The sequence below is a fragment of the Chanodichthys erythropterus genome, chromosome 10 (assembly GCF_024489055.1).
Source record: "Chanodichthys erythropterus isolate Z2021 chromosome 10, ASM2448905v1, whole genome shotgun sequence".
NCBI lineage: Eukaryota > Metazoa > Chordata > Actinopteri > Cypriniformes > Xenocyprididae > Chanodichthys > Chanodichthys erythropterus.
The window spans coordinates 39,177,626-39,190,537 of NC_090230.1; the positions used below are offsets into that span (position 1 = coordinate 39,177,626).

The 12,912-nt window shown below is 35.7% G+C and overlaps 2 protein-coding genes across 3 annotated transcripts; both read right to left on the reverse strand.

Moving 5' to 3' along the window:
* Positions 1-4,460: 4,460 nt before the first annotated feature.
* On the reverse strand, positions 4,461-8,190 carry ucp2 (uncoupling protein 2). Its single transcript, XM_067399142.1, has 8 exons — positions 8,036-8,190; positions 7,780-7,914; positions 7,191-7,413; positions 6,618-6,831; positions 6,320-6,514; positions 5,081-5,182; positions 4,822-5,002; positions 4,461-4,739 (listed from the first exon to the last, which is right to left on the reverse strand). Exons 3-8 carry the CDS (start codon positions 7,314-7,316, stop codon positions 4,625-4,627), a joined length of 933 nt encoding a protein of 310 aa, XP_067255243.1. The 5' UTR covers positions 7,317-7,413; positions 7,780-7,914; positions 8,036-8,190; the 3' UTR covers positions 4,461-4,624.
* A 1,364-nt stretch (positions 8,191-9,554) lies between these two features.
* On the reverse strand, positions 9,555-12,864 carry ucp3 (uncoupling protein 3). 2 transcript variants are annotated; one of them, XM_067399143.1, is made up of 8 exons: positions 12,712-12,864; positions 12,424-12,560; positions 12,115-12,317; positions 11,704-11,911; positions 11,421-11,618; positions 10,395-10,496; positions 10,135-10,315; positions 9,558-10,036 (listed from the first exon to the last, which is right to left on the reverse strand). In XM_067399143.1, the coding sequence occupies exons 3-8, from the start codon at positions 12,238-12,240 to the stop codon at positions 9,922-9,924; spliced, it is 930 nt and encodes a 309-aa protein (XP_067255244.1). In that variant the 5' UTR covers positions 12,241-12,317; positions 12,424-12,560; positions 12,712-12,864; the 3' UTR covers positions 9,558-9,921. The 2 variants fall into 2 exon arrangements, with proteins under 2 accessions (XP_067255245.1, XP_067255244.1); XM_067399144.1 differs by lacking the exon at positions 12,424-12,560 and having other exon boundaries at positions 9,555-10,036; positions 12,712-12,822.
* Positions 12,865-12,912: the final 48 nt, after the last annotated feature.

The following is a 12,912-nucleotide window of genomic DNA, read 5'->3' on the forward strand; positions in this document are numbered from 1 at the left end:
CACAGATATAACAAATATAATTCGGGAGCTGTGACGTCATTCTCCACCCCATGTCGTTCAAATCGCACGAAACTGGTGTCGTTCGTTTGTGCTCGATTTGTGCTGGTTTGTGCCGTTAAAAAAACACTGTAACTGTTCTCCTTCCACAGATAAAACAAATTTAATTCGGGAGCTGTGACGTCATTCTCCACCCCACTTTGTCTAAATCGCACGAAACTGGTGTCGTTCGTTTGTGCTCGATTTGTGCTGGTTTGTGCCGTTAAAACAAACACTGTAACTGTTTTCCTTCCACAGATATAACAAATATAATTTGGGAGCTGTGACGTCATTCTCCACTCCATGTCGTTCAAATCGCTTCAAACCGGTACCATTCGTTTGTGCTCGATTTGTGCTGGTTTGTGCCGTTAAAACAAACACTGTATCTAAGACCTCTTCTTAAATATAACGAAAAAATGTTTTATGAACAGTTATGTAGCCTAACTCTCCACACCCCATGCCATCCATATTGCTCCAACACGGTATTGTTCGTTTGTGCTCGATTTGTGCCGGTTTGTGCCGTTAAAAGAATCCCTGTAATTGATTACCCTTTTTTTTAATTTTTTTTTTTTTTATATTATTATAGGCCTAATAAAAAAAAATTAAAAAGAAAAAAAAATCTCCTCCCCGTCATCTTAAATCGTTCCAAAATGGTGCTGTTCGTTTGTCCCGGTTTGTGCCGTTGAAAAGTACGAAGACCCCTTCTTAAATGGACTAAATTTGTGCCAGATATTGTCACAACCACTTAGGCCTACATGTTACCTGACTACTTCTGGAACCAGGCGTGTTCTATGCTGTGCTATAGTACTGGGACAGATATTTGAATAAATAATAATAATAAAATACTATACAATTGCATGGTAAATTTTCAAATACATGTTTAACGTCTTTCTGCGCCCTTCAAAAACGTTTAACAATGCATAGGAAGGTCTGCATACGGAAAAGATGTATGCACTGAGACTAAAAAAAAAATCATGTGTGCAGGGTAATTTACAGGTTAATTTAAAATTTGTTTGGCACGTCAGAGAAGGGAATTCTTTTATTAATTATTGTGCAATCAAGAAACTCAGAGGAACGCGTGTATAACATTTGAACACATCGATTCGCATCTTCCGCGGACAACGATAAAACGCTGCAACTAACAGGCCTCTTGTGGAACTGCTTATGCTCAGATTATTTCATCATCTAACAATACACCTTTCAAACAAACACAGACTTTAATCACTGTCCATGTAAAGTAGCCTATAGGCGAAGGCAATTTTCTTTAAATAAAACAATAATAATGAAGAAAAAAAAAAACATAAATACACTGTACAAAGTGAATTGCAATTGTTACATTAAATAGAACGAGTTAACGGATAAAATTAGTGTTGTTTATAAATTAATTCATATGATTTTGAGTCCTTGTTTTTCCCTTCTTGACTGGAACCAGTTAATTAGGCCAAGGTGTTTAGATTAGACTACTTTATGTTTAGATGTTTAGATTGACTGTTACGCTATATTTCGATAATAATCAGGCTGCAAATCAAATTGTATGTCATTTATAGCTCATTCACCAAACAGTCGCAATCGCAATTGTTTGTGCCGATAAAAGTTTCATTTGCTGCCTCGGTTTATAAATATTAGACATTGATTGCATTGAATTGAATGACACTGAAATCACTTAGTAGGAGCAATGTGATTTCAAATTAAGTCTCCGTTTGCTTTCCTCCTTTTCAGTGACAAGCGCGTGTCAGAAACGGAAAGTTGTGCAGCATCTGTCCGTGTAATTCGTTCAATTAATTAGCCTACGTCGAAAAAAAAAAAAAAAAAAAAAACACTTATTTCATTGTCTAACTTAACCAAATCGAAAAAAATAAATAAAGACATTATTTTTAATTATTTTACTTGAAAATAAACAAAGACAAATAACTTTTTTAAGAAAATGAAAAATTAGTTAGGCTAAGAGTTTTTGTATTTTTAAGGGTAAAACTTAATTTAGTTTATGCTTTATTTAAATTTGTTTCGAATGTGTGGGCGGCCCCTAAAATACTCATTTTGGCTATATGTGGTCTAAAACAACATTGAGGAAATTTTTATTTATTTGTATTTATTTTATTATTAAAAGGCCTAAGAAAAAAACCTCCATGATGCAACGTGTTTCACTCACTATTACAAGAAGATTTTTTATTTTTTATAAATAACATAATTTGTGTTTCATTGGAAAAACCCAAAATATCAGAAAACAATGGAAGGGATCGCGCCGGCGCCTCCGTGGGCAAGAGAAGTGTGTTGTTGTGCTCTGCACGAGACAGCTACAGTAGCAAGAAATATATGAAACAACCAAATAGAAAAATTGTAACTAATATGCAAAGCTGTAGCCTACATCAGATGAACTGCGTGATGGGACATGCAAGACATGCTGAGTTTGATTTGTGTATGATGATTTGTGTACCGGGAGTAGTATTTTCTATGATGATTCCATATTTCTTTGAAATATGAAACTGTTATTCTTGTTTTTGTTTGTTTCTTTGTTTGTTTTTACATATTATGAGAGAAAAGAGTCCGATGTTTTTTATTCAATCTTTTTTTTCGTTTTTGGCTAAATATTTTACAAGTGTAAAGTTAGGCTAAAAGTAAACATTTATTTAACCTTTTACTTGAAGACTTAAAATAGATTATTTAGGCTATTAAGCTTTTCTGATTCTTCATTCAGGCTAGTGAGTTAATGCCTATAATTCAATGTCTTACATTTTAAAAACCGAAGCAGCACAAACGAAAATTTCGCCCGGCACAAACCATCACAAACAAATGAGACAATTTTGGCCAAATTTGGAGCATGTGGGGGGCTGAGTGACCTGAAAATGACCTATACATTTTTTTTTTTTTAATATTTTAAAAACCAAAGCAGCACAAACAAAACTTGTTACCGGCACAAACCTTTTTTTAGCGAATTTGGAGCATGTGGGGGGGGGGGGCACCGGTTTTAAGCAAACTGAATGTAAAAAACTTTTTTCGTTAGGCCAACTTTATATTTAAGATTATGTCATTGTTGCTTTTTTTTTTTTTTTAACGGCACAAACTGAGCACAAACGAACAGCACCATTTTGTAAAGATTTAAGAAGACATGGGGTGGAAATGATTTGGTTTTTATTTTATTTTTTATTTTTAAGTCAAAAAGTCATCATTTAGGGATTCTTTTAACGGCACAAACCGGCACAAATCGAGCACAAACGAACGACACCAGTTTCGTGCGATTTAGACGAAGTGGGGTGGAGAATGACGTCACAGCTCCCGAATTAAATGTGTTATATCTGTGGAAGGAGAACAGATACAGTGTTTGTTTTAACGGCACAAACCAGCACAAATCGAGCACAAACGAATGGCACCGGTTTTAAGCGATTTGAACGACATGGGGTGGAGAATGACGTCACAGCTCCCGAATTATATTTGTTATATCTGTGGAAGGAAAACAGTTACAGTGTTTGTTTTAACGGCACAAACCTGCACAAATCGAGCACAAAGCGAATGGTACCGGTTTTAAGCGATTTGAACGACATGGGGTGGAGAATGACGTCACAGCTCCCGAATTATATTTGTTATATCTGTGGAAGGAGAACAGTTACAGTGTTTGTTTTAACGGCACAAACCAGCACAAATCGAGCACAAACGAATGGTACCGGTTTTAAGCGATTTGAACGACATGGGGTGGAGAATGACGTCACAGCTCCCGAATTATATTTGTTATATCTGTGGAAGGAGAACAGTTACAGTGTTTGTTTTAACGGCACAAACCAGCACAAATCGAGCACAAACGAATGGCACCGGTTTGAAGCGATTTGAACGACATGGGGTGGAGAATGACGTCACACGACCAAAAAAATAATGCTTAATATCTCAAACACCAAACCAGCACAAACGTTCGTTTTTGCGGCACAAATCAGCACAAACGTAGCACAAACGAATGACATATTTTTGGGGATTATTTCGCTTTATGGGGTGCCAACTTCACGGAGGTCATTATGAGGACACAAATGTGTATAATAGCATGGGTGGCATTTCTGGTTACCTCATAAACCAAATGGTTTAAAAAAAAAAAAAAAAAAAAAAAAATGAAATTCCCAAAAAATGCAGTTTCTTGTGATGGGTAGGGGGTAGTGTAGAGGGATAGAGTATACAGTTTGTACAGTATAAAAACCATTACATCTATGTAGAGTCCCCGTAAACCGTGTGTGATCATTTAGCATTGTGGATGTTTTAAAGTGCTGTCAATTCTTGTCTATGCCTGTTCTTCAAGGTTTCTAATTTTGAGAATGAATTTCACCCATTTTCAGAGCATTTTCCACACCAACATAAGATACCATTCCAATTTATTTTTAAAGTTCCATGCCATCTGGAGCAAGAGAATTTCTCAGCAAAATGTTATTTCAAATAGCTTACAAGGGTTAAGAGTCTAATTTTATTGGCAGATTCTGAAAGACAGAAAGAACCATGTAAAAAAGCCAAAGATCAAGTTTAATAGACATGTAAACAATTCACAAAGAATATCTAAAGTAAAGAGAAAGTTAGAACCACATCAGCAAAGCTCAACTAACTGCAACTATCTGCTTTAAAGAGGAGTGACCCAGTTATGGCGAGCTGCCATCATGGCCCGTTTCAGCTGTTCATAAGTGACAAACATAACCACATTCCAGGAGCCCAGCCTCAGGAACGATGGCATGAATCTAAAAGACAACAGACATATGTCAATTCTACATTCATCCTCAAATCATTACAGTAAAGCTATAGTTGGTAAAGAAAACCAACCCCTTGTAAAAAGCCTTTGGTCCCTCTTTAGTTAGCATGGCTACAGCACAGTTGAGGGCACCGCTGTACTGGCCCGGGGCGGAGTTCATGTATCTTGTCTTCACAACATCAACAGGAGAAGCAATAACTGTAGTGCAGAAACCAGCTCCAAATGCAGACGTGAAGTGGCATGGAAGATCATCTGTGAAGAGCAGTTATAAATATTTCGGTCATGGTCTCATTTTAAGTTTGCAGTACTTTTTCTGCAGCCTCATCTTACCAGTCATCAGTGAGGATTTTAGAAGTGCATCTTTGATGAGGTCATAGGTCACCAGCTCAGTGCAGTTTACAATGGCATTGCGGGTGATGTTTGGGCCAGTTCCTTTAAAAAGGATAGAAAGGGTAGTATAAATTAGAAAGGAGAGAAGGAGGTAATGACAACAATAACAAGTTTATAATAGGTTTTTTTAAATAATTTTTATATAATAATAATAATAATAATAATAATAATAATAATAATTTGTATTAGTTAACAACAACAACAATAATAATAGTATTATTAATAATAAAATTTATCATTAAATTTTACTACGTTATTACTGTATTGATAGTGATAATAAATGACATTAAAATAACCCATTATAAATTAAAATATTTGATTTTTGTAATAAGTTTACTGTATTATTTAAAAAATTATATTATTATTAATAATTGACATTAACAAACTATTATAAATTAATATTTAACAACAATACCACCATCTTTTTAAAATATTAATACAGTAATAACATTTTAAAATAAATTTGTAATAAGTAAAAATAATAATAATAATAATAATATAATAAAATATTTTATTATTAATAACATTATTGAAAATAAAGTTATGTCATTTATTATTTTTATTATTATTATTAATATTATTATTATTATTATTTGTTATTAATAATGTAAACGTTTACTATTATATTAGATAAAACATTTACTTGTACATTATTAATAATAATAATAAAATATATTATTAATAATAACATTATTATTGAAAATAAGGTTATTTTAATGTAATTTTTATTGTTATTATTATTATTATTATTATTATTATTATTATTATTATTAATAATGTACAAGTAAATGTTTTATATAATATAATAGTAAACGTTTACATTATTAATAAAATAATAATAATAATAAATAATAATATACATGTTTATATAATAATAAAATATTGTAAAAAATTATATTAATAATATCATCATTATTATTATACATTTTAATTTTATTACTATTTCTACCATTTTTATATAAAATGTAATAGCAATAATGATTATGATTATTATTAATAATATATAAAAGTTAAATAAAATTAACGATAACCATCATTATCACATTTAAAGTCATTAATACAGTTTTTAATAATAATAATAATAATAATAATAATAATAAATAATAATAATAATAATAATAATAATAATTTAAATAAATATTTTTTTATTTGTCTGTATGCGTGCATGCCCAAACTCACCTTTCCACAAACCACGAAACCCCTCTTCCTTTGCAATGGTCCGATACGCATCCATAGTGCCATGGTAACGTTTACTGGCCCCGGCGCTGATCTGAGCCTGAAACCGTACCTTCACCACATCTGTGGGCTGGGCCAGAGCCACTGCCATGGCTCCAGTCGTACAGCCGGCCATCAACCTACTGCCAATCCCAACATCTAATAAAAAGATAATGCATTGAATGTGGTTAATGAGAGGTCTTGCATAGATACTTTCCAATCATCTCTGCATACAAGCATAGAGCACATGGAGGGAACTTACGATCTGAGCCTTTGGTGTAGAACTGCTTGACTGAATCGTAGAGGCCAATGCGTACAGAGGCAAAGCTCATCTGACGCTGCAGTCCCGCAACCAACCCGCTGTAGAGACTGCGCGGCCCCTCGACACGCACCATGGTGCTGATCGTACCAAACACTCCACGATATTTCACCGGACCATGGCCTGTGTTCGCAGGACCTTTGGTCTCCCCTTGAATCTGTACAGAACAAAAGGTGGATGGAGAAACTTTACAGAATCACAGGGGAGGGAAGAGGCATCTTCAGGTTAAAAGGGTCCACAGTGATCCTGGGGCAGCAAGGACAATCATCAAGGCCTGGACCTGCTTACGTTGCTAGTGTAAAGAGAGTCAAAAGAAATAGAGCGGTCGTCAGTAAAGGTGTGACTTTAAACCATCCCACCTGAAAAGAAAGATTAGTTTGTTTTTGTTGCTGCACGTTGACCTGGGTTGAGTCGTCACACAGTCGTCTGTTGTCTCCAAACTCAACCGCTGACTCAGCTGTCACTCAAGCAAAGTTGTCATTTAAACAAGTTCTCAAATTTCACACAAAGACTCACCTGAAGTCTAACTTTTGCGGTGTCCAATGGAAATGTGAAGAGGTCTGCAATGCAGGCTGCAGTTCCTGCACCAATAAACTTCACAGTGGCTGTAGGAGGCACATCACCAGCTCTGAATCCAACCATGTTTAATTGAAGTCGGAATCACGGGAATGTAAAAGGTGAAGCGGAAAGTGTTGAAAACCAATGAAGTGAACACAAGATAGGTGAACTCCACCGTAACCTGGATTAGGAAGATACATAATGATTATTCACTTGCTTTTTGAAGCTTATGGCATGGTTTATGAGGATTATAATGCATATTTGGTGTGGGACAAAGCCTGTGCTTAAGACATTTCTCTCGGTCAATCAACAGACAAAAACAGGAACATCATGTTCCTTCTGACATGCTAATCTATGTGCTGACGTCGTCATCCTGTTTGCATCTGCGTGCGGCTTTGCTGACTTTCTACCACACAAAGGAACTTAAACAAAGGAAGTGCGGATACGCACAAAAGTACGAGATTACATAATGCTCACACGATAATAAATCAACTATATTAACAATACGGTTTAAAACAAAAAGAAAAAACACTATTTGAAAACTTACCGGTTGGGACGAGAACTTCAGGATTCTCTAAAAGTATCTCTCTCGTTGAAATTACTTTCAACTTGAATTTTGTTGGTGTGTTCTTCCATAGAGAAACGTTTAGAACCCGTACAAATAAAAAACATACTCCAAAGTCTGAAAGGCAAAAACATTTCCGTGTCACACACAGCTCAGCATCGCTTCAAACAAACAAATGAATTACTTTCGCAAGTAGCGGAGAAAGTCTATTCGTAGTATGTAAAGTCACAGTACTCACCTTGAACAAAAATGTATAAAGTTTCTATGAAGAAAAGTAAGTTTACTGGGGAAAAATAACTTCCTCGGAAAGCAAACAGTTAAAAAACGCAGGTGCTCTGCTCTATTCTGAGCGATGCGATGCGGCGACCCTTTTAAACTGCCTCGAGGACTCACGTGACACGTGACGCGTCACTCGGCGCATAAGTTAACGCCTCCGCTGACTGTACTGATAACAAACGGTTTCTAAAGAATATCTTTCATTGTTTTCGAAACCTAGGCAAACATATATTTTATTTTAGGAAGTTTGTCAGCATACGAAATACCTCAATGTTTTTTAAATACCAGGTAAATGCTGTTAAACGTTCACACACGTAGAAAAACACGACGCACGGTCGTCGTTTTTCAACACAAGGGCACACAAATTCACATAAGGGTGTTATCTCAGTAACTGAGGTGTCGAGTCAAAATATTTTTACATAATAGTTGTCTATTTTTTCTTGCTCAAACTTGTCGAGTTTAATAGATGTTGGTGTTTCAAGAATTGTTTTGTGTTTGTGAATTGTTTACTGTTTACAACTTACCTAGTATGTGCATTTGTACTTGACTTGCAAAAACAAATCTATCCTGAGAATTATTACTTTGAGTGAAAATGTGACAACTAGCCCCAGACTCCCCATTTAACTGAAACGCTGAGTCATTCTGAATCATTATGTGATGTAGTTGCACATATGTTATTCATAAGAGGACTTTCAGTTCTACTTTTTCTTTTTTCAAGGCACATCTGCTTTTTTGGTATTTGATACAAAAGATGTTGTTGTAAAAGCTGGACAAGTTTGTTTTTATTATTTGTCAGTTTCATGTAAATAATTAATTCAATTCATTTCAGTTTTTCCTCGAATACAAAAACCAAAAGCATCTCAACTTATACTTTAACTGAACTTCCTTTCACTATTATCGAAGAGAAAGCTGCTGTTTAAGTTTCTCCGAGGTATGTTATTGTGGAACTATCTTGGAGAAAGTACAGCGTCAAGGCAAAACAAAATAATTGTGTTCACCTGAGACATGGGTTAACGTGGCACGTGCTTCATGAACTGCACACTGTTGCTTATTATTGTGTGACTGTCAGGCATGATCTCAGGTCATTTCAAGGGTCACATATACACAGCGGTCTTCAGAGAGCATCAGGCATCTCTTCTGTCACACATCCTTGTCTTCCTTTTTGTCACCCACATTTTACAGATTTGCATTTTTCTTCTGGTTGTTAATTGGGCACATTCACATCCTCTTTCCTTTAAGTGAACTTCACAGCTCTGTTCTAATGAAGATTTTGTTTGTTTGTCTTTTATAGGTCAGCAGAAAAGCAGTTTCTGATCCTTTGTCACATGTAAGCCATTTGTGACAGACTTTTTGTTGATTTGATCATTGATTGAACCTGATTAAATGACTCTTGGGTTCAGAAGAGTCAAATGCATGTGATCTAAATGAATTGTATGCTCCTGATTTGCACTCAAAATGACTTTTAATCAAAGGAAATAGGTATATCATAAAAAAAACTTTATTTTTTCAATAATGTACAGTTTATAGTATAAATACACATTCATTCATTAGAGCTATGGACCCATTTTCATGACAATTTAAAAGCATATACATAAACAGTGAACTCTAATGCTAATACCACCTCTCTCAGTGTACCATGACACTGAAACTAAGACAAAATATGCACATTTTGCTTTATCAGCCATGCATCTCAGGATTTTTTGGTGACTCATCTTTCATTTGTGATGAGCTTGACCTTTGGCCTTAAAAAGTTGCAGCTTTTTCAGTGATAAGACTTAACTGGGAATCCCTTGACTTATATTTGCGCTCTCTGTTTAATCAAAATCAGAAGATACTGACAATGTCCATTCAGAAAGGTGACTCCCATGAGTACTGCATTTTAGTCATGAATCTCTTGATTTGCTCGTAGGAGACGAACATCACAATGTTCCAGGATCCCAGGCGCAGGAAGGAGGGCACGAAGCTGTCGGGGAAGATGAAGATGGCACATTCATGGTACTGAAAATAAGAATATGTGCATTGTTCTAAGTAAATAATGATTTACAGCATGACTTCTCTTACCCCTTATAGAAAGCTGTTGGTCCCTCTTTGGTCAGCATAGTGAGGGCACAGTTAAGTGCACTGTTGTACTGGCCTGCAGATGAGTTCATGAAGCGGGTCTTTACCACGTCTACTGGAGACGCCACAATCGTGGTGCAGAAGCCAGCACCAAATGCAGCAGTAAAGTGGCAGGGTAGGTTATCTAAACAGGGCACATGTGTTAGACACATACAAGTGCATAAAAATAACCAGAATGAAAGCATATTCATATAGAAGCATACCTGTCATGAGGTCGTATTGTAATATGAGTTCCTTGATGATGTCGTAAGTGACCAGCTCTGCGCAGTTCACGATCGCGTTCCTTGTGATGTTTGGCATGCAGCCTAAAATAGAGAAACACGTGCAGGTTTATCTCCACTAGAACACTTATACTTAGAATGGCATGGTAAAGCTGAACTTAAAGGGAAAGTGCATTAAAATTACACATTTTTTCACAATTTACTCACCCTCATGCCATTTCAAACCTGTTATTTCTTCTGCGGAACCATAAAGATGATATTTTGCCTCAGTGTATTTTTATCCATACAATGAAAGTCGGTCTGTTTTGTACAGTGCTATTTTAGTGTTTATTAATATTTTGAATTAGCTTTTATTTTTTGAATGATCAGTTTTCAGTTTGATTTTAGTAATTTTGTCACATACTTTTGTCATTTTTATTACTTTTTAAAATTTATTTAGCTTTAAAGGCCCACTGAAGTGCCTTGGAATGCGCAGAATTATTCAGTGTGTTGAAACAGGAAGACAGGGCGGGAAATATCGAATAGCTCCTCCCCCTTTTTAAAATAGTAATTTTTAAATAGTTGATTAAAATAATCACCATGTAGAAAACAGTAAATGTGTGAACAAGTGACCGATTTCAGCTTCTATTTATAATGTAGGGGGTGGGATGCTTTAGATTCTAGAGAGCATTTGATTGGATGAGAAGCTGAAGTGCGCAGTGATGTCATAAAAACCTGTGATTCATTTTAGGGGAAGTGAGAGACTTTAAGTTTTGAATGCTTGTATATTGCAATTTTAGTACTTTTCCTCTAATATTTACATTTTATTTTGTTTCAGTTTGATTTCACTTACAGATTTACAACATTACAACATTAGTTTCAGTTTTAGCTGTATAAGCAACACTGGTTTGGACCCCATAAACTAATTGTGTGGACAAAACAACAAAAGCATTCTTCAAAAAACAGGTTTGGAACAAAATCAGGGTGAGTAAATGATAGAAATTTTTTTTTGGGTGAACTATTGCTCACCCTTCCATAGCCCCCGAACACCCTCATCACGGGCGATAGTCCGATATGCATCCATTGTGCCATTGTATCTTTTTAATCCATCAGACTGGCGCACTTGAGCCTGGAAACGCACTTTTACAACATCTGTGGGCTGTGCAAAAGCGACAGCCATGGCACCGGTGGTGCAGCCAGCCAGCAAGCGTGTCACAATGCTCGCTTCTGAGAAGAGAAGAGCAGAGTGTTAGTCTGTCTATAATCATTTCTGTTTTTCTGTTTCTATTTAAACAAACAGTCTGATACTCACTCTCAGATCCTTTGGTGTAGAATTGCTTCATTGAGTCATAAAGACCGATACGAACAGACGCAAAGCTCATCTGTCGTTGCAGTCCTGCCACCAGGCCATTGTACAGACTCCTTGCGCCCTCTGTACGCACCATAGTGGTGATGGTGCCAAATACTCCACGATATTTCACCACGGCTGATCCTGAGGCAGCTATAGACTCTCCCTGGATCTGAAATAAGATGTACTGATGAAAGCCATGACAGATGGAACCAATTTTTGGTGTTATTTGATTGTTTCAGGCATATAAAGTAAATGCAAACACAAATTCAAACAACTCTTAATGTACAATATATATATATATATATATATATATATATATATATATATATATATATATATATATATATATATATATATATAATAAGTCCTCACCTGAAGTCTCACTTTTGCTGTGTCCAGGGGGAAAGTGACCAGGTCAGCAAAACATGCTGCCGTACCGGCTCCAAAAAACTTGACAGTGGCAGTTGGTGGCAGGTCGGTAGGTTTTATTCCAACCATTTTTCTGTGCTTCTAACAGTAGAAACCGCAGCAAGAGAATTTTACTTTCTTTTATAGAGCTTCTTGTGTCTCCCTACCTGAGAGAGAATAAGAAGCAGACCAAAAGTGGTTAAGATTCATCATCTCAAATTAATTTTGATTCAGATTCAAGAATTCTAAATAAACATTTAGACTTCAATTTACCTCAGCGAACTGCTGATTCACGATCAAGTTTCTTCCAAAAGGATAACTTTTTTGTCTTTTGTTTTAAATGTTTCAACACCTTTGTCCATAAAAAATTGTGGCTCAATGTCCCAAAGCAGCATTCCAGCAGCACAACACTACAGAGAAACATTTAGGATCAATACACATAATATGTTCATTGGTGGTTATAGATAAATACTCAATATCCCTCATCTATGGGTTGCCAGAAACATATAAATTAGCATACAACATTGTGTGAAATATAATAAAATACAGTGTCTCACCAACCTTGTGGTAATATGAAATTGTTAGTCCAAATTGTACTGACAAAAAGCAAAATAATTATTTCCATCCGAGGGTTAATCCAGCGAGTGCGTTTTCCACTTGAGTATAGTGGAACCGGTCTGTCAAACTCTGAATTTATAGGCACATGTGCCGGTCGCAGCCAGTCCCATGTTTTCCTTTCATCACACAGCTCTAATTTTAACT

Bases quoted from the DNA above. Each gene is read 5' to 3' on its own strand.
- ucp3 (XM_067399144.1), bottom strand. From the start codon at position 12,240: ATGGTTGGAATAAAACCTACCGACCTGCCACCAACTGCCACTGTCAAG. The intron at 11,912-12,114 runs GTGAGGACTTAT...ATCTTATTTCAG, and splicing joins CAGCAAAAGTGAGACTTCAG to ATCCAGGGAGAGTCTATAGC. The intron at 11,619-11,703 runs GTGAGTATCAGA...TTCTCTTCTCAG, and splicing joins CTACACCAAAGGATCTGAGA to AAGCGAGCATTGTGACACGC.
- ucp2 (XM_067399142.1), bottom strand. From the start codon at position 7,316: ATGGTTGGATTCAGAGCTGGTGATGTGCCTCCTACAGCCACTGTGAAG. The intron at 6,832-7,190 runs GTGAGTCTTTGT...TGTTCTGTACAG, and splicing joins CCGCAAAAGTTAGACTTCAG to ATTCAAGGGGAGACCAAAGG. The intron at 5,003-5,080 runs GTAAGATGAGGC...TGCTCTTCACAG, and splicing joins AAAATCCTCACTGATGACTG to ATGATCTTCCATGCCACTTC.